Consider the following 25,761-nt stretch of genomic DNA (forward strand, 5'->3'; position numbering starts at 1 on the left):
TGGCTTACCTCACATCAGAGAAACAAATTCATTTGACAACCTACTTTAAACAAGTGGCCACAAAAACCCTGCTATCTGCAAGACAAATACTGCAAGCCTTGGGGTTCATGGCCTCCTGCATTCTTCTAATTCCATATGCAAGACTGCATATGAGGAAACGACAGTGGTATCTAAAAAGCCTATGGTGTCAACATTCTCAAGACCTAGAAACAATGATTCCTATCATACCTTGCCTACGCCTAGAGTTCCTTTGTTGGGCAGAGGCCTGCCACCAAAACAAGGGGCTACCTTTCACACCACCCCCTGCCGCCCAAGCCCTAACAACAGACACATCAGACTATGCAAGGGGGGCTCACCTGGCAGGAAAGTGCATTCAGGGCAAATGGAACCCAAGTCAAATGCACCTGAATATCAGTCAAAAAGAAATGTTAGCTGTACAGAATGCTCTGACAACCTTCAAGGACCCCCATTCTTCCAGGACAACTAATGCTAAAGACGAACAACACCACTGTAATGTGGTACATAAACAAGCAGGGGGTACACATTCTTACCCCCTCTGTAGACTAGCCATGGCATTGTGGAACACAGTCTTGAGCTACCAGGTGCACCTACAAGCTCAATTCCTGCCAGGAAAATTAAATACACTGGCAGATGGACTAAGCAGAAACCTCATGGACCCACACGAGTGGAAACTGGAACCAAGGATTTTCAACATGTTGACAAGCAAATGGGGGAGCCCAGATATAGATCTGTTTGCCTCTCCCCAGAACTACCAATTGGACAAATTTTGCACACGGACTTCCCACAAACAAGCCTGGAAAGTGGATGCTCTGTCCTTCAGCTGGAAAAACCTATCACTCTATGCCTTCCTCTCTCTGCCTCTGCTCTCCAAAGTACTACTAAAAATCAAACAGGACAAACCAAGGATGATTTTGATTGCTCCAGACTGGCCGCGCCAACACTGGTACCCCCTCCTGCGCAGTCTGTCACGGTTATCTCCATGGCACCTGCCTTAGACTCCTTCCCTGCTGTCTCAGCAGGAGAACCAGATTCTGCACCCTCAGCTTCTAACACTGAATCTTGCAGCCTGGCTAATTACTTTATCTCTCCTTTACCATCCCTCAGCAAACCTGTGATGGATATCATTTTAGAGGCAAGAAGGCCTAGTACTAGAAAATCTTATGCTGAAAAATGGAAAAGATTCTGTGCCTGGAACCACTCTCAAGGGATGAGCACAGCAGCGCCCAATTTACCTAAGATTTTACAATACTTAACTGAGATGCTTCACAAGGGCCTGTTTTATTCCTCCATTAAAGTCCATGCCTCATCCATTTCAGCTCATTATAACACAGAACCTCCCCTCTTCTCTCATCCACTGCTGAAGCAGTTCCTCAGAGGGGCCAAAAATTTGAGACCACCCAGGAGAGCTCCAACCCCAGACTGGGACCTTAACTTTGTCTTGGAGAAAATCACTCTACCTCCTTTTGAGCCAGCTGCTACTGCAGATTTAAAATTTCTTTCTTGGAAAACAGCTTTCCTTTTAGCAATCACTTCAGCTAGAAGGGTATCTGAATTACAGGCCCTTATGGCAGTGGAGCCTTTCATCATCTTTCATGCGGATAGGGTGTCCCTCAGAACCAATCCATCCTTCATGCCCAAGGTGGTATCCAGTGTGGCTCTTAATCAGTCCATTCATTTGCCAACCTTCTTTCCTAATCCACAGACTAAAGAGGAACGGATACTGCATTCCTTAGATGTGCATAGACAACTTAGATTCTACTTGGACAGGACTAAACCTCAAAGGAAATCTGAACAACTGCTGGTGGCATTTGCTGCAGGGACAGAGGGGAAGGCTATTTCTAAGCAAACCATTTCTAAATGATTAAGCCATTGCATTAATTTCTGCTATAAGCACCATGGAAAACCTATCCCCCAAGGGATCAAACCTCACTCCACCAGGGCTGCGTCTACCTCTACAGGCTTTCTCAGAGGCGTCCCTACCAGGGACATCCTAGAAGTTGCTACCTGGAGATCTGTACATACTTTCACCAAGCATTACCATTTGGCAATTTTCTCTAAATCCAGAGCTGGCTTTGCCACTGCAGTTTTGCAGGGCCTTATAGCTGGCCCTAATGCTATCTAAATTTCTCCTCCCAGCCATAGCTTTTGGAATCTACCCAAATGTAACGACTGCAACAGTGAAACGTGAAGAACATAGTACAGTTGTGTACACTTACCATAAATGTAGATGTTCGAGTGTATTCACTGTTTTAGTCCTGGTGACCCTCCCTCCAGCCCCCCTAACTTCTTTTGATTATACCTCTATTTTCCTTTACTATGCCTAAAAGCCTTTTTGGTGTATTTGCTTTTTTATTGGAGGTATATCTTTGTACATTTATATTTAATTGCTCCACATTAGGGGGGCACCTGGCATCTGGGGCAAGAAGAAACTGATGTAATGGCATTGGCTGCATGTTTTGTACCCCCGATGACCTGACGTCATAGAATAAGGGACAGCAACCGACGCAGGACCCAAGACTTTGTTAATCAGGCCGACTGAGGGCTACCTGCAAGCAGACAACCCAAAAGTAATGACTGCAACAGTGAATACACTTGAACATCTACATTTATGGTAAGTGTACACAACTGTACTTTTCTTTCTCATCACACCTCCAACATTTGCTGTCTACCTGAAGACAATTTCTTTGGAGACTACTTGGCGTATAAAAATACCTAAACAATTCCAAACAAAGATCTTAAATCTTCTAGACTTTGTTGCATATTTGTGAGGCATACATATATCCCCCATTGTTTCTTTGCGAATTGCTAATCCACTCTCCCTTCCCAATTCTTTCTAAGGTCCTCTGATTGATTCTTATACTTATAATGCAGTATGTTGTGTGCTGGACTAATTATTCCTTTTTAACACCAGCTTCTGTTTTAGATTCTACTAAAAACTCTACCAGTGCTGGTCTTTTGCTTAAAATCCCACTATTTCTTTATCTTTTCTTGTACTCTGATATCAATCCTTGATAGCGAAGGCAATTTCTAGCCTGCTGTCCAGTTAAATTCTTGGCCTCGTCACATTCAGTTACCTTCCCCTTTCTCATTATTTGCTCCCAATACCTTGGTTCTTTTACCAGTTTTCTTCAGTAAATTCCAGCCCTCTCTTGCCTGTTGTCTGTATCCCTAATTGCATTCATCCCTATCAGCAGAATCTCCTTTTTCCGTTCCTGTGCTTGCTTACTTCTTAGAATGCTTTCTGCTACTTTATGAATGTAATATTTTGCATAGTTTTTGTTGTTTTCCTTAAGGATCTTCATCCAAAATCCCAGTCTCTCATTGTGTCTTGAGCTTCCCCCCATTTTCCACTACCCATTCCTTAAATTCCTCTCATTTCAACAGATAGGTGGAAAACCACCAGTGTCTCATTTTTATTTCATTACCCTGCATTTTTATTTTAATTATTACTGGCATGTGATCTGAAATAGTTATTGGGTATGTATCAAAGCTTTCAATTACATTTCACAAGAGCATGTGCATTTAAGTTCTGTCTAGCCTAGCCCAGTTTTTGTATCCTGGGAAATATGTAAATCCTCTCTGAACTCCTACTACTAAATTCACATCTTCCATGCCAAATAGTTTCATAAATGTCTTCACAAATCTGCCCTCCTGGGCCCCCTGCTGCAAATCAAATTCCAGTCCTCACCAATAAGTACTATCCCCTGCTGAAAACTGATTCTCTCCCCCAGAATTTTCTTAATCTCCATTATAGCAGTTTTAGGTGGAATATAAATACATGCCATTGTAATCATCGCCCCTTGCCAGCAGCCCCATAGTACTACATTTCTACCATTATTTTCTTTTTTATCCTCTTCTGTCACTACTGGAGCACCTCTTGCAATTAATATAAATACTCCTGTTTTTTTGTAGTCCCAAGTATTCCACTGAATAACTCTCCTGAAAACCTTTATCAAATTCACATGCTCACTTCTTTCCAAATGTGTCTCCTGTGGCATAGCTATTTGCACTCCGTTTTTTAATGTAGTTCACTACTCTTTCTTCTTTTTTTATTTTGTATACATATATATATATATATATATATATATATATATATATATATATATAGCTGTGAAACCATTAACATTTAAATATTGTATTGAAAGGTTCATTATGTTGAAGTTATTATTCTCCATGGAGACATTGCTTCTACAGGTACTTATTTGCTAGAGGAGAGCTTTTATGTTCAAATTTCTTTATTTGTTTTCTCTTACAACGTGTTACTATATAAAGCCAATAGCCTTAATTCAGTCAATTCCCTATGCAAGAATGAGAAAAAAGTTCATAATTTTTTTCTGTTATTCTCTTTTGAACAGAATTTTCTTTTTTTTTTTTTTTTTACATTACAGTGCCTACATCTCTTAAAATTGAACAAGAAGAAAGAGAAAAGAAGGAAAAAAAACCTGGGGCAGCTGTTTAATTTAGTATCCCCATTACACTTAAAAATAACTGAGAAAGCTTTACTGTATAGCATGCAGATATTATGCACTATACATGTATTACTGTTATTAACAAAAGTTTGTTTTGCTTACAATTAACTCTTTCCTTCCTGTTCCCCTGTCCTGTCTCCTCCTCCAAGCATTAATGGCATGAAATAAGGTGTATACTTTAGAGTTCCCCTCAAGTTTAACAAAGTCAGTAAAGTTCAATATTTCCAGGTTTTCTTGTTCTGTCATTTTTCACAAGTATAATTAATGCTTTATAATCTCACATTTGTCAGTTTCCAAGTTGCTGGCTTTATTCTTGTTTATCTCAATCTCCCAAATCCAGTCTTTGTTTTCTTAACAACGTACTCTCAGTTCTTCTAGTCAACTCTTGTGCTTTTTTTCTGTCTCTCAAGCATTTTCCGTTGAAACACTGGAAAATGTTCACTGGTACAGTCTCCCTGTGGTCTTTATTACCAGAAGAATAGAAGCAGAATCTCCTTCTGTTTCACAGCTCACTTTTTGTTGGACCAACTTTTGAATTTTCTCCTTAGCATGTTCTGCATGATTTTATCCCTCTAGGAAAGAATTTTCTGAAGATAGCTAGATATAGCAGTTTGAATCTCATGCCTGCTTTTTGACATTCCTGGATTAGTGAAATAAATGTACCCCTCTTCTGCCTGGTGTGCAGTGCGTAATCGTTTTACACAAGCAATCTACTGTCTCGCACTTTTAGTACTTTTTTTCTTCTGCCACAGTTTTGTCAGAATCAACTCCTTCTGCTGGTAGGATCTTTACTATTAAAGATCTAGGTTGCTTTCTCATGGCCATGTTTGGAGCATACACATGATGTGCTTTTTCAGTTGACAACTCCTGCTGTTTCATACCAGTCCATAGCCAGCCTTAGGCATAGGCCAACTAGTCAGCAACCTAGGGCATCCCTCTAGCAGGGGCACTTTTCCAGTATTTATTTTTTGTACTAAAGTAATGGATTGTTTAAAATATATTAAACGAATACAGGGAAAAACTGAAAAGTAAGACAAACTGAGAGGAAGGAAGAAAAAAAGTAATCTGGATGGTGTAGGTAGACCAGGATGGGGTCACCGGGTAATGTGGGGGCAGTATGGAGCCCTTTTGCCTAGGACACCAGTTGACTAAAGGCCAGCCCTATTCCAGTCCAGTTGCTTATTTGTGCTTTCATAAAATTAATACAGTCTATTCCTAACAGCTTCTCTGGTACAGCAGAAAATCTCAAGTTTTCCTTGCATGCTCTGTCCTCTATTTTTTGAAACATTTCTTCTTCAGCAGTGTCATATTCAGCCAGCCTTTTCTTAATTTTGACCTTCAGTTTTTGCAGTTTTATCACCTCATCTGAATATCTGTTTAAAGCCTCTTCCATTTTATCCAGGCTTTTGTTATTTGAGTTGATATACTCCATCAGTGTTTTATTTTAATCAGCCCTGAGTGCATTTGACTTATTTTCCTGTGGGTTACTGGAAGTCATGTCTTGCGCCAAAGCTGGATCTTGCACTGCTTTTTGCTGAACAGTTAAAGAATTCTTCCCAGTCAGTGCTTTTTCTCAACTTTTGTGGTTGATTTTCTTTCAGATTCCCTGAATTTATCTTTGCTGACATCCATGTAGTGTACTTATAACCAGTTACTGAAATTTATCCAGAAAATTGACTTCAGTGGCTCTGTCTTCTAAGTTTCTGTTTTCATACTGGGATAGCTGAAATTAAGCTGTTACTTGCTGACTTCCAAAGTGGTTGTACATCGAGATATTAAGAACCCTGGGTACAAGGCTTCAACCATACAAATAGTAGCTTTTGCCAGACCCCACATGAGGTAGATTCTGTGGTACTTCATGTTATTTTGGGTACAGCACTAACACCCCTGATCTTCCCAGTTCCTCTTTTGCTCTTCATAAAGAAGGGATTTCTTTGGTGGGTGAACCAGATATCACTCAATGCTGGAGCACTCTTTCTGGTTCTGTCTTCCCACCAAGAAATCCCCATAGATGCTTCTGACCTCACATGGAGAGCACATATCAGGCTCAAAAGAACCCTTCAGAGCTTAATAGACAATATCCTTGTAACGTTATGCATCAACAAACAAGCAAGCATGGGCAAAATGTGATCATTGCAGACTGTCATGATAGCTTAGGAGTTAGCTATTTAGTACAGTATTTTCTTTCAGGCTGTATGCATTCCCTCCTCAGAGATTAATTCAGTGGTGAAATATGTGAGCAGGTCCAAGGCAGACTCTCATGAACAGATGGTAGACAGAAAAGTCTTCTTCAGTTTATTCATCAGTAGGGAACAACCCACATAACCGTTTGCCTCCATTCTAAATAGCAAAGATTGTTCTTTTCCAGAGTACCATGCCCAGAGGTGTGGAGAATGACTGGCATGTTGATCTCTTTGAAAGGAATATTTATTTATATATTTCTTTCCTTTTCACTGATTTCAAAGGTTTTTCTCAAAATCGTGCAGGGCAATCCAAAGATGCTGTTGGTGCCCCCCTTTTGGCTAGGCAGCATGGGTTCTTCCTTATATTTCATCTGGCCACTGGCAGTCACCACAAGTTACCCTACAGAATGGAATTGCTTGCACAACAGAAGGGTTCTTTGTTTATTCAAACATATGAACCCTAGAACTGACAGTTTGGATGATAAGATGTTGATACCATTTAGACACCTATTCTCTGAGGTCATGTTACAGGTATTACAGGATGCTAATTTTGTTTGTTTGTGTCTTTCGGCTTTTCCCGGTTAGGGGTCGCCACAGCGGAACTCCAGTCCGCTAATGATTGGTAGTTGATTTTTACGTGCCGAGTTACCAGCCCTGAAGCACAACCTTCAACGAAGGTACACCCACTCACGCATATCTCCAAGCAGAAGACGCTCTAGCTGAGAATCGAACCAGACAACGTCTTACTGTGAGGCGACAATGCTACTGCAGCACCACCACCGCAGGTATTACAGAAGGCTAATTACAAAACATAAATTACAATTTCAAATGGAAGATGTTTTCTGTTTGGTGCCAACACATTGCATTTCTGCCATTCTGTCCTGTTTGTGTGAGCTGCTCAGTTCTGGACTGGCATATTCTATAGAAGTACATTTGTTAGCCATTTTCACCAGGTTGCCACTAGATCCACCACTTTCTGCACTTTTTGAGATCAAATAGCTTCTAAAAGGCATCATTTACATCAGGCCACCAAGAAAGTCTGTTTCTTTTACTTTGGACCTAAATTATGTTTTGGCAAATGTAATTATTTCTTTTTTGAACCAGCCTCTTCCACTTTTCTAAAATTTGTTACTTAAAGACTGTTTTGCTGGTGGCCCTGACTTCACCAAAGATAGTGTCAGAGATGCAGAGCCTTATGGCTTCTCCTCCTTTCCTTAATTTTTTTTTTTTACAAGGACATGATATCACTGAGGACTAATAATTTTTGTGCCAAAGATTCTCAATGAAGTGACCTTCAACAAGCCTTTTAAACTGCCTTCTTTTTTCCCCAGTCCTGAAAATAAGGGAAAAGGATTCCATACTTGTTGGATGTTCATAGATAGCTTAGATTCCATTTAGACAAAACTAACACTATCAGAAAACCTAACTAGCTATTTATCTGTTAAGGTAAAAAGCTGGGTTCCCCTGTCTTAAAACAGTGTTTTCCAAATGAAGTTATTTGGCTCTTTCCTTTTGTTACTGCTTTCATGGAAAATCCTTTGCAGGGCAGATCAAAGCACACTCTGTAAGGACTCTTACTTCTTCTGGTGTCTTTTTCAAGTGCCTGAATTCAAAAAACATTTTAGAAGCAGCCACTTGGGCTTCCATTCACATTCTTTACAAAACACTATGAAGTAAATGTTAAAACTGGTTTTGCTGTGCCCATCCTTCAAAAGAAGCTGGATTCTAGTTCCATGTCACAGTCTTCCTCCCAGGTATTGTAAAAGCTTTGGGAATCTTCTGTATGTGACATCAGTGGTCAAAGAAAGGACATACTGCAATTGGGTAAGAACGTACAGTAACAGTAGAGCTCTGATTAGACCACTGTTGCAGTATCTGGAGCCTCCCTCCTTCCCCCTTGTTTATTTATTTTCTTCTTTTTCTTGGTTGAGGTGGACCTCTTTTTTTTTCCACCCTCTCTTTCCCTCCTGTCTGTCTCTCTGCTGACATGAGTCTAGTTCCTTACTGATTTTTTGCTTCTCTTTCTCTAATTGGTGCAAGACAGTCTTGAGAAACTTCACACCCATATGTCCCTTACTTACTAGCGCACTTGTTTATTCCTAGGTTGTAAGGCAGATATACTGCACAAGAAGGAGGTGCCTAAGCTATCATATACCAACCAGATGTAAGGTTTTCTTGGAAAGATATTTCCCATGTGTAATACTGCAAGATTGATCTGATCAGGCATCTACTGTTATGGGAAGTTCTTACACAACTGTACTTTCTTCTTGGTTCTGAGTGGATATTATTACCTCATGGTCATTCTCCTTCGGATACACGGGTTTCTGAAAAGACTATGTCTATGCATGCATCCTTTGCAGGTGATCAAAGACATTCTGCTTTCGGTCAAATAGCTTCAGAAGGGATATTTTTGTCTTTTCAGTATGAGAGTCTCTGAACATTCCAAGACAGGATACGGAAAGACTCTCCACATTGATCCCCCAAGGATGTTGAGGATGTAGTCTATTTACTTTCCAGAAACCCTAAGTTTTAATTTATTTCACAGGTGATGAAGGAACAAAGTAATAGACCTTCTCAAAATCTTTCCTCCCTGCAGAAGAGACTTCATGCTGCTTGTCATTCTCTTCAAGCTTCCATGTGGGGTTTAACCTGGTTGATGTCATCAGTGATGTAGTGAATGCAACAATGGGATAATCTATGGTACCATACTTAAGAAAGTCAAGCTGGATTTGTAGAACCATGTCAGATTGTGCCTGCTAGATGGAGATCCCTAAGCCAGATGTGATTGTCTGTGCAGCCACCTTGAAGAGAACCCCATCCCCTTAAGTTCAGTATCTTCGTAATACTGATGAGGAATGTTGATCTCTGAGCAGTTTAGTAATGCAGACCTTTGTGTGCTTCACCTTGTGTCTTAGGGCAATGAATTATTGAACACAGATGCTTTACTTTCATTGGGATATTTTGGATGAAATATTATATACTACTGAGGGTGTCTCAGATGATTGTATGAAAGAGAAGTTCATCAGTCAGGCCTCTGTATCTTCAGCAGTCGGCATCCAACTGGCTTATGTAACATTCAGCCCTGCAGAGGAAGGTATGAAGGGACTAAGATCCTGCATAGCCATGCTCCAGCATTCCAGATGTGCCTTACTACCTTTGGAAGATGCTAAGATGACATTTATGGATGCACCCTTTGAGGTATCTTTGCTTTTTTGTTTTTAAAACTGACCGATACTTTCAATCTTGCAGAAGAAATGGGATTCCCTTTTGACTGCCAGAGTCACTTTTCATTCTCTCCAGTGTTCCTTTTCCAGGATTTGAAAGAATGACAGAGAGGATGCCTTTTTGTCATACCCCACAGAGCCCACATCAACAGTGAAGCTGATGTGGTTAGGCTTTCTCACCCAGATGTTAGCAGTGTCACTAGTCTAAAGGTGGAGGTCTCAGCATTCTCAGGGATACTGATATCCTTGTAAGAGTGCTCTTGTCTTGTCTGACTCTCAGTCTTGCTGTCTTCCCTTGGAGGCAGTCAGAGGGAAGTTTTGTCTCTACCTCTGCCAGTGGTGCAAGATCAGTGAAGAGGAGATAAAGAATATCATTAGAAATGTTTACTATATCTCATTCAAGCCCACATCAAAATGCCTATCTCAGCCTTTGCCAAACATGCCACCCATCCAAAACTGCAAGAGAGAAAGGAGATGCATCAACTTCTAAATTCCTGTTCGTGTTCAGAACGACAGAGGACCTTGGACCAATACTGACTCTCAGTTGACTAAATATCGTCATCTCAAGAATCCTTCCCCATTATTAAGCTTGACCATCTTTCCATATCTATCAAGATGTGACTGCTCTGTGTTTTATTTTTTGTTTGAAACTGTTCATTGTTGAAATTGAACCATCACAATATATAAAAAAGTATACCCAGTCTTCAAAAAAAAATCATCATAGGAAGCAATAACCTTCTTAAAAGATGCATTTTAGAAGAAGATCCCAACTTTTCATCTTAGTTCCACATTCCTCTTGATTTGGTGCTGTTGTAGTATTAGTTCCATATTCTTCTTGATTTGGTGCTGTTGTAGTATTAGTTCCATATTCTTCTTGATTTGGTGCTGTTGTAGTATTAGTTCCATATTCCTCTTGATTTGGTGCTGTTGTAGTATTAGTTCCATATTCCTCTTGATTTGGTGCTGTTGTAGTATTAGTTCCATATTCTTCTTGATTTGGTGCTGTTGTAGTATTAGATCCATATTCTTCTTGATTTGGTGCTGTTGTAGTATTAGTTCCATATTCCTCTTGATTTGGTGCTGTTGTAGTATTAGTTCCATATTCTTCTTGATTTGGTGCTGTTGTAGTATTAGTTCCATATTCTTCTTGATTTGGTGCTGTTGTAGTATTAGTTCCATATTCCTCTTGATTTGGTGCTGTTGTAGTATTAGTTCCATATTCTTCTTGATTTGGTGCTGTTGTAGTATTAGTTCCATATTCCTCTTGATTTGGTGCTGTTGTAGTATTAGTTCCATATTCCTCTTGATTTGGTGCTGTTGTAGTATTAGTTCCATATTCCTCTTGATTTGGTGCTGTTGTAGTATTAGTTCCATATTCCTCTTGATTTGGTGCTGTTGTAGTATTAGTTCCGTATTCCTCTTGATTTGGTAAGTAGCCATGCCTTATGTGCTGTTCTTAGACAGTATATTGCTGCAAATCCTTCATTATTCACCCATGATTCCTCTCTGTCTTAAAGGTGCAGTCTGTTTTGTGGCCCTCATACTATCTATGCATTATTCTTTGCAAGACAAAATATTGAGGACAAGTATTACATATTACTGATGGTCCATATAGCACATTGCACTGTTTCAGTTATGAAACATGCCATCATCCCGTTTCACCTAATCAATTTATGATAAGCTCAGTAAACCAGTCACATACAGTCTATTCATCATCTTAAAATGCAAATAATTTTCTATGCTGTCTTTGCATTCTTGACATTTCTAGCAAATTAGTACAACTGACTTCCACATGTGGACGTTCACCAATTCAGTCTTAATCTATCCTTTCATGTCTTCATTCAAACATTTTTGTCTCTTCCCTTATCAAGTCCACCAAGTCCTAAATATTTCCACTTTTGTATGTTTCTTCTCAAATTGCTATGTGCCTATCGGGAGCTAGGATCAGCAACATAACACACGCACTCAGGTCACTCCAAAGCAAGTACAAATATGACTCCATCATTGTCCATGCTGGCATGAATGACCTGAGACGTACCTCCCTGGACTACATGAAAAGAGACATAGAGGAGCTCTCTGATTATGTAGCCCAGGCTGGTATGACCCTGACCCTGAGCAGCATCTTACCCTCACCAAGAATGATGCCACAATACAAAGACAAGATGATCAGCTTTAATAATTGGCTCAAGTACTGGTGTCATTCTAAGGGGATCCAATGTCTGTCTGCCTGGGATGACATGTTGGAAAGCCACGCTGCTTCGCAAGGGACGGCTTGCACCTGTCACCTCTGGGCTTCCGGATATTGGCCAAGGCTCTTGCCACCCCCATAGTGCCTTTTTTAGGCAAGGCTCAAAAGACAAACCCTCCTCCTTAGAAAACAAAAATGGAAAAAAACTAAGGGTAATGCTGCTCAACGCCAGAAGTCTATATCTCAAGATGCAGGCACTCGATGCACTCCTCAGTATGGAGAACATCGACGTCTGTGCAGTAACTGAAACCTGGTTCAAGGCTCCTGAGAGCACCCCAGCACTACCAGGCTATACCTCGTATCATGCTTTTCGACCCCAAAACCCGGGCTGAACCACAAAGGGAGAGGGGGAGTGTCCATATTCATCAAGGACACCCACACCTCCAGGTTAGTAGCAACACATGAAGCATCGGAGACCATACAGGTGCAACTAACCATAGGCAAAACTGCTATACAACTGTTAGCATGTTACAGACCACCCTCCCAATCTCAGGAACCCCACTCAGCCTTCCTGAAGACATTGGAGGATATGAATGTATCACAAAATACCATCATACTGGGAGACTTCAACTACCCAAACATAGATTGGGTACATTATTCTAGCCCTAACACCCTAGCCCAAAGGTTCCTGGAATTCATAAATTCAAATGCACTGGAACAACTAGTCACCTCTCCCACTAGGGGAGATAATATACTAGACCTGATCATCACAAACATGGGAACACAATGCTCCACACTGGAGGTATACCCCTCACTAGTGAGATCTGACCACAAACTAATCACCCTGGATATACATATCCCACCTCCACCCCCAGCACAAAAGACCACAGTGAAAAACTTCTCAAAAGCAGACTTCACTCTTCTTAAGACTGAGATGGTATCCTTTAAGCCCACTGGGCCAGTGGATACCACATCCCACAATGCCGAATCCTTCACAAATGCTTTCTATGGACATCTCCAAGAATGCATGGATCATGCAATCCCAAATAAATCCAAGTCCCTCTCCACCAAAGGCAAGCGTCCTGTGTGGTGGACCTCAGCCATTAACAAATTGTATAACAAAAGAAGGAAGCTACTGCACGACAGAGCAAAATCCCATAAAGGGAAGACATCTCTGATTAACACTAGCAGAAAACTACGTTCTCTTTTAAAAACATCCAAGGCCAACTTTGAGAGAAAAATCGCTAAGGACACTAAAGATAACCACAAAGCCTTCTTCAGCTATGTTAGAAACCTGGGCAGAAACCCTCAGATATGCTCAGAGTTGGTTCACAACAACAAAAAATACACTGAACCCACAGATATTGCCAACATTCTGGCTGACAGGTTCAGTGCAAATTTCTCCCTCCTCAACCCCAAAAAAAGAAATACTTAAACAAGCTGAATGTAATCTCCCTGTCATCTCCGATGTTCAAGTGAGAGCCGCCCTCAACAAAGCTAAAAACACAGCATCAATGGGACCTGATGGTATCCCGGGTTGCGTGCTACGTGAACTCCAAGAGGAGCTAAACCCGCACATAAAAATGCTATTTAACCTTAGCCTTACTACAGGATATGTACCTGAACACTGGCGTACAACAACAGTGGTCCCACTCCACAAAGGGGGTACCTCTACAGACCCTGGGAACTACCGCCCCATAAGCTTAACCAGCCTGGTCTGCAAAGCTATGGAAAAAATCATTATGGAACTCATAAACAGAGACATTGGGGACCTACAGACACTTGACCCCACCCAGTTCAGCTTTGTGAAGGGCAGATCCTGCCTTTTGAACCTGGTTGACTTTTTCGAAACAGTCACTAGAGCCATTGATGAGGGCAAAGCAGTCCATACAGCCTACCTGGACTTGGCTAAGGCCTTCGACACAATACCCCACTCAGGCATCATAGATAAGCTCAACAGCTTAAACGTAAACCCTTATGTCACTAGATGGGTTGCAAACTGGCTAAAGGACAGAACCCATAAAGTTAAAATTGCTGGAGCAATGTCAGACTCAAAGCCAGTCACAAGTGGTGTCCCACAGGGATCTGTCCTGGGACCCCTCTTGTTCGGCATTTATTTCTCAGATGTTAAAGCAAACGTGGGAGGGTTGTGGCTGACAAAGTTCGCAGATGACTGCAAACTAGGCGCCATAGTCGATACACCAGCGGACACATACATCCTACAAAAAGGCCTCACAGAAACGGACGACTGGTGCCGGAGTCATGGCCTTAAACTAAATGTCAAAAAATGTATAGTCATCCCCTTTGGGAAAAACAAAGTACCCACAAATTATCACATAGACAGCAACCCACTGAGTACGGAAAAAGTAATCAGAGACCTAGGGACCCAAGTCGACAGCGAACTCTCATTTGACACCCACATTGCCAAAGTGGTTAGAAAAACATTCTACCTTGCACACCTTATCATGAAGGGATTCACATCCAGATCCAAGGATGTCATTGTACCCCTATACTCTTCCCTCATCAGACCCATGATTGAGTATAATGCCCCATTTAGTATGTACCTCACCCGGCATTTGCAACAGCTAGAGAGACCACAAAAGTACCTCACCTAGAGGATCAAGGGTCTCCAACATATGTCTTATTCTGCCAGACTAAAGAAACTCCAGCTCTATTCAGTAGCATACCGCCTGCTCAGAGGTGATCTATGCCTGACGTACAAGGCCATGTCCAATCAGGAACTGATGGACATGCTCCACCTCAAAAAATCCAAATCCATCAGAACCACGAGAGCTAAAGACTTAAACCTCGGCACAAGTATGAATAGGACATGCTGGAGGGATAGATTCATAACCCAGAGGCTTCCCATGCTCTGGAACAAGATCCCAGTTCATGTTAGGCAGAGCCCCTCACTGACTCTCTTCAAGAGAAATCTTGATGAGTGGATGGGAGATCGTAAGTTTACCCCAGGGGTCACATCTGTGTCACTACTAGACAGGGGCACAGTAAACTAATTCTATTATATAAGGGGACCTTCACTGTGTCACTACTAGACAAAGTCACAGTATTCTAAATCTATTCTGTGCATTTTTGTACCATTTCATGGGGTGGCGAAAGCCACATCACTATGGCTAGGCTTACAAATGCCCCAGGGCAGATAGCCTAGTACTAAACTATGAAACTATGAAACTATAAAAAATAACTCGGTATAATGTCCTCTTTGCCTTACGGAGAACTAAAGTTTCTTGCTTAGTGGGGCCAGATAATATCCAAGAAAGTTACTTCTGTAGAATAAGAAAGGATGCAAGTGAACCATAATGACTGTGTTTAATAATGTTTTAAGTACTAGTTATGTGTCCTAGGACTGAGTTAATTTGCATGTGATACCTATAAATAAAGCAGTTGTAGGTCTGAGATGAATGAACTATAGACCAGTAAACATAACATTTATTACATGGGAAAGTTTTGAACATTGTTTATTGTAATTCATCTCAAGAAATAAATGTTGTAATCATACTGATACAGCTTAGCATGGTTTCATGAGGGGTAGAGCCACAATGATGCATTTAACATCCTTTTATAATGTTATAGCTATACATTTAGAGCAAGGAAAGCAGTGTGGTTTTCTATATGGATATAAGCAAGGCCTTTAATATATTGCCATATAATATCATACGTAGATTTCACCAGTTGAATTTAATTTGTATGTGATACAGTAGATTACAAAATGGTTGAGTAGTACAAAATATAGTGGCAATATGTAAAGAAAAATCAAATTGGACAGAAGCAACTTTAGGTGTACTCCCAAGGATCCTGTCTTGGGACCATTATTGTTTATCATTTTCTCTGATTTCCTGGCTGTGTGGCTCACTTATGTATAATAATGGAGATTACTGCACATGAAATAATTACTGCATAAGTAAATGTGTTGACATCCAAAACAGGTAATGCTTTAATACTGTCAAGTGTAAGGTGATGAATATGGGTACATTTGAAAGTAATTCAATAGTCATGAATGGTCACCAGTTTGAAATTCTAGACCCTGTTAAAGATCTGGAAGTATATATTAAAGTACATGCGTTGAACATTAATAGTAAGGCATTGAGGATACTGGAACTGATAGTTAGAACCACAAATGCAACAGAAGCCTCAGTAGTATTTTATTCATGTATATCTGTTCTTGAGGACAACTGGTGTTTATATCATTTAACCGTAGAAGATCTGCAGAATTTGGAGATCATTCAGAGAAAATGTACTAAAAGGCTAATAGGTTCACATGTAAAGTTTATGGTAAGGGACTTCAGAATTTATCTTTATTCAGTTTAGATTATAGATATCTTAGGAGTAGGTTATGTCTTGTGTTTGAAGCTGTGGCTTCTGTTAAATTAAGTGGGTTTAGGTCTTGAATTGAAAATAGAACTAATTGGAATAAGACCAAAGATTAACTCTTTTATATTTTATAAAAGCAGGACTAAGAAAAGGGATACTTGCACATTCCATATTTATGGAATAAGGTAACACTGAATTTGCATATGGCAATGCTGCTTAGTGTTTTTAACATAAGGCTAGACTGTTATACAGAAATTAGAAAGTATATGCAACTTCCCTTTCCCCTTTACTTAACAATGTTAGTGTCATAAAATGCATCCCTTCATATCTGTTGCAGTATCTGTAATATTAGCTGACTTTAGTCTTATTAAACATTTTTCTGATGTGTAACTACATGAATAACACATGTTTCTCTTTAAAAGTAAGGCTGCCTCTTGTTATGCACGGTCTGTACAGACATATTCAAGTTATAATGAAATGCCACAATCAGTGTTGCAACTTTGCATCAGTAGTAGTACCAAATCATGATCATTTTGCATCATCCCCTACTTTAATCTAGTGTACAGCTCACAGTATAATGCATGTGAGACATAGTTTTGAAATAAAGACTTCAACATAACTAATACCACTTTATTAAATACACAGTTGTAAAATGTCATAATAAAATAGGATGTTAAGTTGTCAATCTCGCCTTCATTCTTGCTGGATGGGTTCGGAGCCGATCCTCGGCTCCGACTCGGCACTTGCTAAGCTCGAGAGTCACTTTTACCAGCTCGAGGCAGCCCCATATCCCATGATGCAAGGCAGTAATTACCCAGATCTCGTTTGCCGCTTTGCTAATGAGGTCATCTTTTTTACCAGCTCCTGGTAAGTGAATTTATATTGTTATTTGTGAGGAAATTTAGATCCAATTCCCTAAATTTTATTCTTTATAGTCTCTTTAGTGAATCCTTATTCACTTAGCTGGCCCTGCATTAACCCCTCCGAGGATGAATCGGTATACCTGGAGGCTTTTGGATCTCGACCCTCCACCTCCTGGGTGTCTCTGCCTTTTGACCCTCTCATGGAGGTCATAGCTCAAAAGGCGTGGGCATCTCCTGATTCGGTGGAACCAGTCTCCAGGAGACCTTCAAAATTTATTACGGCCCCTGCTGAAAAGCAGTTTCTTACTAAAGGTGTCCCGGTTGATGCCATGGTGGTGGCAGCCGCCACCAAGAAGGAACTTGCAGATCCTTCCGTACCAGTCCATCCTCCTAACAAGGAGTCTAGGACCATGGACAGGTATGGTAAGCGGATGTTTTCCTCAGCGACCTTTGCTATGCGTTCGCTGAATTATTTATGTCACTTCACCAGACTTCAAAGGGACATCCTTAAAGAATTAGGTGAAGTAGTACAGGATCCTTCAGCAGCAGGGGCTCAGGAAAAGATTGCTTCTCAGCTGGGAATCCTTAATTCCATAACCAACTCCTCCATGCGGCTCATTTCTTATGCAGCCGATGGGGCGAGTAGAGCTGCAGGTACAGGAGTGGCTCTCAGACGTCAGTCCTGGATGCGGCTCTGTAATTTTGCAGACCCCTTTAAGGCGTCCTTCACAAACTCTCCCTTTGATGGGTCAACATTGTTTGCCCTCAGGTGAAGGACACTTTGACCAGGTGTGAACAAGACGGCAAGACTCTTTCTGCTGTAGGAGTCCTTTTCTCCACCCCTTCTAGGCCTTATCCCAAAGGTCAGAAGGGGGGAAAGATGTGGTTCCGAAAATCTCAGGGAGTCACGCCGGACGCACATGGTCAGTTTACCCCCAGAGGCAGAGGGGGTAATAACAATAGACGCCGCCCTAGGGGCAGAGGGGGTCCGCAGAACCAGGGCAGTAGAGAGCCTCTCTCTGACAAGCCCTTCCAGCATCCCTGAGGTGTTGCCTGACTGTCCACCCTTGGAGGCAGTCGGGGGGAGATTGTCGCTGTACCCAGAAGCCTGGTTTTCCCTCTCTCAAGACAGATGGGTACAGTCGATCATATCCGAGGGTTAGATTCCTTTCGAGGAAAGCCCCTTCCCTCAGAAAAGTTCCCTTCCAGACGTTCCACCCGGTCTAAGGGAAATTGTAAAACTAGAGGTTTCAAAGCTTCTAAAAAAAAGGGCCATCCAGCCAGTTCCAACAGACCATTTAGAGTCCGGAATCTACTCAAGGTTCTTTTTGGTTCCCAAGAAGACTGGAGACCGGAGACCAATATTAGACCTCAGCAGGCTCAACAAGTCTGTCAAAAAGACGAGATTTCGGATGGTCACACTTCAATCAATTTTGCCTTTTCTGGGCAAAGACAACTGGATGCGCTCGCTCCATAGACCTTCAGGATGCGTATTATCACATAAAAATCCACAGACGCTCCAGAAGGTTTCTCCGCTTTCGGCTGGGGACCAGTCATTTTCAATTCAGAGCCCTGCCCTTTGGTCTCACTACAGCCCCCAGAGTGTTCACCAAATGCATGGCAGTGGTCACGGCTCACCTGAGACGTCAAGGATTCCAGGTGTTTCCGTATCTCGACGACTGGCTCCTCTCAGCCACCACCAGGCATCAACTTCTCCAAGCCAGAGATTACACCCTACGTCTCTGCAGGCAGTTGGGAATTTCGGTAAACTTCGAAAAGTCCTCCTTATCGCCCTGCCAATCTATTACCTTTATAGGCGCAAATCTAGACACTACTCGGATGTCAGCAAACCTAACAAGTCAGAGAATCCTAGATATCCAAAACCACGTTTGGATCATCCTTGCCAGCAAAAGGGTACAAGCCAGGTTGGTCCTGAAAGTGTTGGGTCTCATGGCGGCTGCCATCACACTTCTTCCTCTGGCCCGTTTTTACATGCGTCTCCTACAGTGGATGTTGTTCACACAATGGTCCTTCCAGCAGCTTCCCATGCGTCACAAGATCCTGGTGACACAGACCTGCAAGAACCATCTATCCTGGTGGATTTCCTCTCCTCTAGTCCATCAGGGCAGACCATTTGTTCCCCCGGCCCCGGTAGCCACGGTCACTGGATGCCTCCTGATCGGGTGGGGGCATTATCAGGGCAGGATGGTTCATGGCACGTGGCAACCGTTGAATACCACCTGCACATAAATGTCCTAGAGATGAGAGCAGTGCTTTTAACGTTGCAAGCCCTCAACGACTTTCTTCCCTTAGGAACTATTGCAGTTCACACGGACAACATGTCCGTGGTCTGGTACATCAACAAGCAGGGCGGAACCAAGTCCTATCCCTTGTGTCGAGAGGCTCTCAGACTTTGGCAGTGGGCGATCTCCTCTCATCGGTTTCTGGTAGCAACGCATATCCCTGGGAAAACCAACATAATAGCGGACAGATCGAGCAGAGCTATACTCATGCCTCACGAGTGGTCTCTCAAGCAATCCATAGTGGAGGAGATTTTTCAGAAGTGGGGCCGCCCATGCTGCGATCTTTTTGCTACTCCTCAAAAAAACAAATGCCCAGACTTCTTCTCTCTCTTCCCACTTCTGGGCCATCCCCCCAGAGACGCTCTTACCCAAGATTGGCCCCGGGGACTCCTTTATGCTTTTCCTCCCTTTCCATTGATACCACAGGTACTCCAGAAAGCTACCGTTTTGAGAGCCAAAATGATTCTCATTGCCCCTTACTGGCCTCGACAAATTTGGTTCCCATTCCTTCATCGCCATCTCTTGGTGCAGCCTTGGCACCTGGACCCAGCTCCAGATCTTCTGACCCACCAGTCGGGTCAACTGCACCGATCCGTTCCTTCCCTCAACCTCACCCGTTAGAGACATCATAGTAGCTTCTCTTAAGTCCTCTACCAGGAGGATTTACTCCAGCAAGTGGAAACGCTTCTCCCTTTGGGCAAAATCTAAGAACATAGATCCCTTTACTGCCCCTATTCAGTCACTCTTGGATTTTCTAGCGGAAATTTTTCACTCAGGTTCTTCGTCTTCCACAGTCAAAGTTCAGTTGGCAGCAATCTCGAACTTTCATGTCGGGTTTGCAGACCACAACATTATGTCCCACAAACTTTGTAAAGCCTTTCTTAAAGGAGTGTTCCTTCTTAAGCCCCCTGTTAGGGATCCTCCACCACAGTGGGACCTAAATTTAGTGCTGACATCCTTGATACTTCCCCCTTTCGAGCCGGCTGCTTCATGTTCATTAAAGTTTCTTTCTTGGAAGACACTTTTTCTTGTCGCCATTACCTCGGCTAGAAGAGTGTCTGAACTTCATGCCCTCTCTGTTCGTCCCCCTTATTTGGTCTTCCACAAGGACAGAGTATCCTTGAGAACCAATCCATCCTTTTTGCCCAAGGTTGCTTCTAAGACAAATTTAAACCAATCCATTGATCTTCCTGTATTTTTTCCAAATTATTCTAACAGGGCGGAACAAAAATTACATTACCTAGATGTTCATCACCAACTCAGATATTACTTGGACAGGACAATTTAGGAAGTCTGATCAGCTCTTCATTTCTTATGCTGAAAATAAAAAAGGTCTCCCTGTTTCTAAAGTGACCTTATCCAGATGGCTATCTTCCACCATTTCTGACATTTATCAGCTTAGGGGCAAACAACTGAGCTCAAAACCTAAAGCACATTTCACAAGAGGTCTAGCCACTTCTACAGCTTTTCAGGCTAGGCTACCCTTAGATACTATTTGTGCAGCAGCCACTTGGGCCACTCCTCTTACCGTTGTTTCTCATTACAAATTGGATTTGGCCTCCAGGGACAGGGCAAGCTTTGGTTCCACAGTTCTCAAGAGTCTGTTCCATTGAGCCACCCAGGATAGAGGTGCTAGGGATGCGGTCCCATCCAGCAAGAATGAAGGCGAGATTGACAACTTAACATTTAGAAGTTATGTACCTACCATAACGTTCCATGTTAGTTGTCTTCTCTGCCTTCTTTCTTCGTCCTCCCTCCTGTCCCCCTAGCCTGGACAGACCTTGATCTCCCTTTTTCTCTGGAAGATTCTTCTTCCTTGGACACCAGTTAGTTCTTGGCCTTGCCTACCTGGTTTCCCTTTACAGCTTTTTAGGTTAGTTGTTCCTCTTTCCTTAGTGGAAAGTTTTTGTAGGCAGTTTTTTCCTCTAGATACCAAACGAGATCTGGGTAATTACCGCCTTGCATCATGGGATATGGGGCTGCCTCGAGCTGGTAAAAGTGACTCTCGAGCTTAGCAACCCATCCAGCAAGAAAGAAGGCGAGAGAAGACAACTAACATGGAATGTTATGGTAGGTACGTAACTTCTAATTTTGTACAGTCCACTATAATAATGGAATTACAACTTCACAGTGGATACTGAAGTGGATTATGACTGGATCTTCTATTATAATCAACTTGCGTGTTTGAGACATGGATATTAAAACTTCACCTCAAGATTGTAGTGAAGCTCAAGAGTTGAATCTTGGCATCCATGTTGAATCTTAGCATCCATGTTGGGAACAGATAACAAGTGAGGGTCTACTTCACTATGTCGAAAGCCAACAGCATCGAAGCTGATATTGTCGGCACCACAACATCGAAAGCACAGAACATCGTGCAGGTAAATGGAAATCTCCATAGGGGGAGATTTCCGTTTACCTCAATGTAATGTGGTCTCAGAGTTGTAATATTTAAGTAGAGGGGTGTGTGCGGTGCATGGGGGGCTTGCCCCCCTGCCTATGTTAGTTAGTTTTTATTTTTGTTTGCTTTGTTTTTTTTTTAAACGTTATTCGATGTTTTACTACATCGATCACTAGAGGTCGACCTTTAGTGATTCGATGTAGAAAGATTTTGATAACGTGATATAGACGCACAAGTGAGATATGATCTGAGTGACCCAGTCATAGATGTCTTTCTGTTCTTATGTTGCAGTATTCTTAACATGAGACATTTCTTTCCAAATGCAATCCCGACAGTCAGCCAGAATAGAAAAGACTTTAACCACTGCAAGGTACTTGGGACATTGCACATAGGCCAGCAGCTGACCTAGGCTGTAAAAGTGACAAACACATGTACCATCCCCAGAACTTCTCTGCTGCCAGTCCGAATGCCATCTGTAATCATTGTTCTGTTAGCTTGGGTGTTTGCTGGATACAGGAGATAAGTGCTCTGTTGGGGTTTTCTTATATATTTTTTGCTGCTGCTTTTTTTGCTGTGAGGTTACATGTCATCCAAAAAGGGCAAATAACAGTGCAGAGGACAAATTCCACATAAAGACAGTCACTATCAGTGTCTCTCCTGCTTAGGGCCAACCACAACCATAAGTCTTGCCCTATCTGTAAAGCATTCGATCCTAAGACCCTACATAGCTGCTTTTCCTCTCTTAATATTTATCTTGAGAATCAGAGACTGAGAATCAGAGACTGAAAAGGTTAGTGAGCGATGTTATGGAGGGTACATTGGGGTCTTCTGCTGAGCCTGCTATGAACAAGGCTACAAAGATTAGGCCTGAAGTTTCAGCTGTGCATCCCTTTCTGGACATCACTCTTGAGGCCGATGTAGGCAAGGAGACCTGTCTGGATTTTGGCTCAGGTTCTAAAAGGGGTACCACATCAGAGGCCATCATCCACCATGGACAAACGGGGAACAGAGTCTCATTATTTCAGAAGGCCCTCTAGGTGTTCCGCAGATTTTATTAATGGAGGATGTACCAATGAATGTCATTGAATGTAGGCCTATTGTCAGGTCTCTCCACCTTTCATAGGGCTGATGTTTCTCTTAAAAAGAAGCAGAAAACCAAACATGTCTCTGCTCCTCAGGACCCACCTGCTGATTGGCAAGCTTTCACACAAGGCTTGTTCAGTGCCTTTATGGCTCTTAAACATCCTTCAGGGGTTTCCCTTCCTAGTCCTCTTTTAACATCTTCATCACAGAAAAGCATTAGAGTGCAAGATTCTTCTGAAGAGGAGGATTCGATTACCTCCCCCTTGGAGTATGCTTCCCCTGAGGAAGAGTCCAGTGGCACAGAGTCTTCTGGTGAAGATATCACCTTTGGGGAGACTATTGCCAGGAAGATGGAGTATTTTGAGTGGGAGAGCTCTCCGGTTTCTGAGGTGCAGAAAAGGTACAATGACTTGCTGCAAATGGATTCTCCCTCTTCTTCAGCTGTGTCTCTGGTTTTACCAGCTTTTCCTGATGCCTTCTCTTCTGCATCAAAGTCGCTGGACTCTCAACTCCCTGCCCCTAAAAAGGCCAGACAGGTTCTATAAAGTTCCAGAGGACTGTAAATTTCTTTACAAATGTCCATTTGCAGATCAAGTGAGTTTTTGTGGCTGCTGTTTAACCTTCAAGACTATTGCCATCCACTTCTCTTCGCCCTTCAGGTAAAGAGAATAAGACATTGAAAAGGTAAAGAGAGTAAGGCCATGGAAAGGTTGGGAAAAAGGTTTATACCTCAGCCACCCTAGCTTTCTGTGCTATCAGTTACTAAACTCATATGGCCAAGTATTCTTTGGCTGTCCTTTCACAGGCTGTTCAGCTTCTCTCTGACCTTCCAGAGTTGGAAGTTAGGTCACAGCTTGCATCTGTTCTGGGGGCTTCCTCCCAGGTGGCATGCCACTCAATTAAATGCAGCTATGATGTATCTGAAGCATCTGCTGGAGCAGCTGCATCTGGCTCTGTTTTGAGGAGACGCTCCTGGTTGAGGCTTCAACCACTTCCAGATGACTTCAAAGCTAAATTACTGGATGCTCCTTACATAGTAAGGCTTTGTTTGGAGCTGCAGCAGACTTGTTAAAGCCCTTGCAGTAGAAAGGTAAAGAATTACAGAACCTGCAACACATATTTGTGTCTCTGGTTCCTAAATTCCAAAAGAATTACCCAGCTAAAATTCCTTTTGTTAGAAAACAATCTCGTACTCCTTCCAGAAATAAGAGGGGTATTAGGAAACCTACTGCTTCCAAATCTTCTCAGCCTTCTGCCCAAAAAATGCCTTTACCAGACAAGCCAGGTAGTCTGCGACTACCAGCCTTTTCTCAGCCACTTTCCTCTCTCTGCGTCTTTCCCTATTCCTTCCAGTCTGGGAGCATATCACTCAAGATTCATGGGTTCTCTCCATTATCCACAAAGGGTATTTCATGGTGTGGAAAACTCTTCCATCTTTCATGGGCATTCCTAAACCACCTTGGGAGCAACTACAGTTTTTCCAGAGCTGCTGCAGGTATTGAAATCCAAGGGAACTATTCAAGAGGTTCTACTGCACCAAAGGAGAAGAGGTTTCTACTCCAGGATGTTCCTTCCCAGGAAAGATGGCCCTTGGAGACCCATTCTGGATCTTTCACACCTCAACACCTTTCTAAATGTCACAAACTTCTGCATGCTTTTTCTGCCTGCCTTGTTTCCTCTGATCCTTCCACAGACTTTTGTGGTCTCCCTGGGCATTAAGGATGCTTACCTTCACACTCCAATCCATTCCCTTTCAGGAAATATTTGTTTTTCCTGTTACTTCATCACATTTTCAGTTCTCTGCTTTGCCCTTTGGTGTCTCTGTGGTACCATGGGTATTTACAAAATACTTGGCTCCTGTGATTGCTTATTGCAGACTCCAGGATGCACAGATCTTTCCATATCTGGACAATTTCCTGCTCTAGGCACTCCTTCCAGAGACCTTCCAACAGAATTTCCATGTCACTATTTCTCTTCTACAAGACTGGGTTTCGCAATAAACTTCCAAAAATCTTTCTTCACCCCATCATAGGACCATGTCTTCCTGGAGTGTAGAATCTAGACTGATCGCATGTTGACCTCCCTACCCTCCCAGAAAATTCTGTCTCCAACATCTCCATGCTACCTCTGGCCAACGTTCACATGAGGAAATTTCAGTGGTACCTCAAGTCAGTTTGGAGTGAACATGCACACCCACTGGACTTTGTTGTCCCGCTTCTTCCTTGTCTGAAGAGAGAACATCATTGGTGGATTCATCAGATTTCCCTGAATCCAGGCCATCCTCTGCATCCTCCTCTTCCAGTGCAGGAGTTGTTCACAGATGCCTCAGACATGGGCTTGAGTGCAGCCTTTGCATCCTGCAAGGTTCAAGGCCTTTGGTCCCTTTCTGAAAGGACAGAGCACATAAACATAAGAGATGAGATCCCTGCTGTTGGCATTACAGACCTTTTACTCTCTTTTTCATCCAGGTCCTCTAAAACCATTTACAGACAGCACCACAGTTCTTTGGTATGTAGAAAAATGGGGAGGGGGTGCAAAAAAACATACCTTCTGTGCAGGCTAGCCCTGATGGCATGGGAACTGGCTACTCAGTACCAGGTCACCCTTCAGGCAGTGTACCTGTCCTCCAATCAGAATGTAGTGACAGCCTGAGCAAGTCCATGACTCAATCCTACTAATGGATGCTTCACAGGGATG

General features: G+C 42.4%; 1 protein-coding gene across 1 annotated transcript in view; it reads left to right on the forward strand.

The window, feature by feature from the left end:
• CYLD (CYLD lysine 63 deubiquitinase) overlaps positions 1–25,761 on the forward strand; it is a 1,495,154-nt gene that overhangs the window by 420,844 nt on the left and 1,048,549 nt on the right. Inside the window, exon 6 of the mRNA XM_044081615.1 lies at positions 23,105–23,464. Within this exon, the coding sequence (XP_043937550.1) occupies positions 23,105–23,464 (360 nt within the window). The remainder of the gene's footprint in view (positions 1–23,104; positions 23,465–25,761) is intronic.

The sequence above is a fragment of the Protopterus annectens genome, chromosome 8.part1 (genome assembly GCF_019279795.1).
Source record: "Protopterus annectens isolate FY-2018-M chromosome 8.part1, PAN1.0, whole genome shotgun sequence".
NCBI classification, from domain to species: Eukaryota; Metazoa; Chordata; order Ceratodontiformes; family Protopteridae; genus Protopterus; species Protopterus annectens.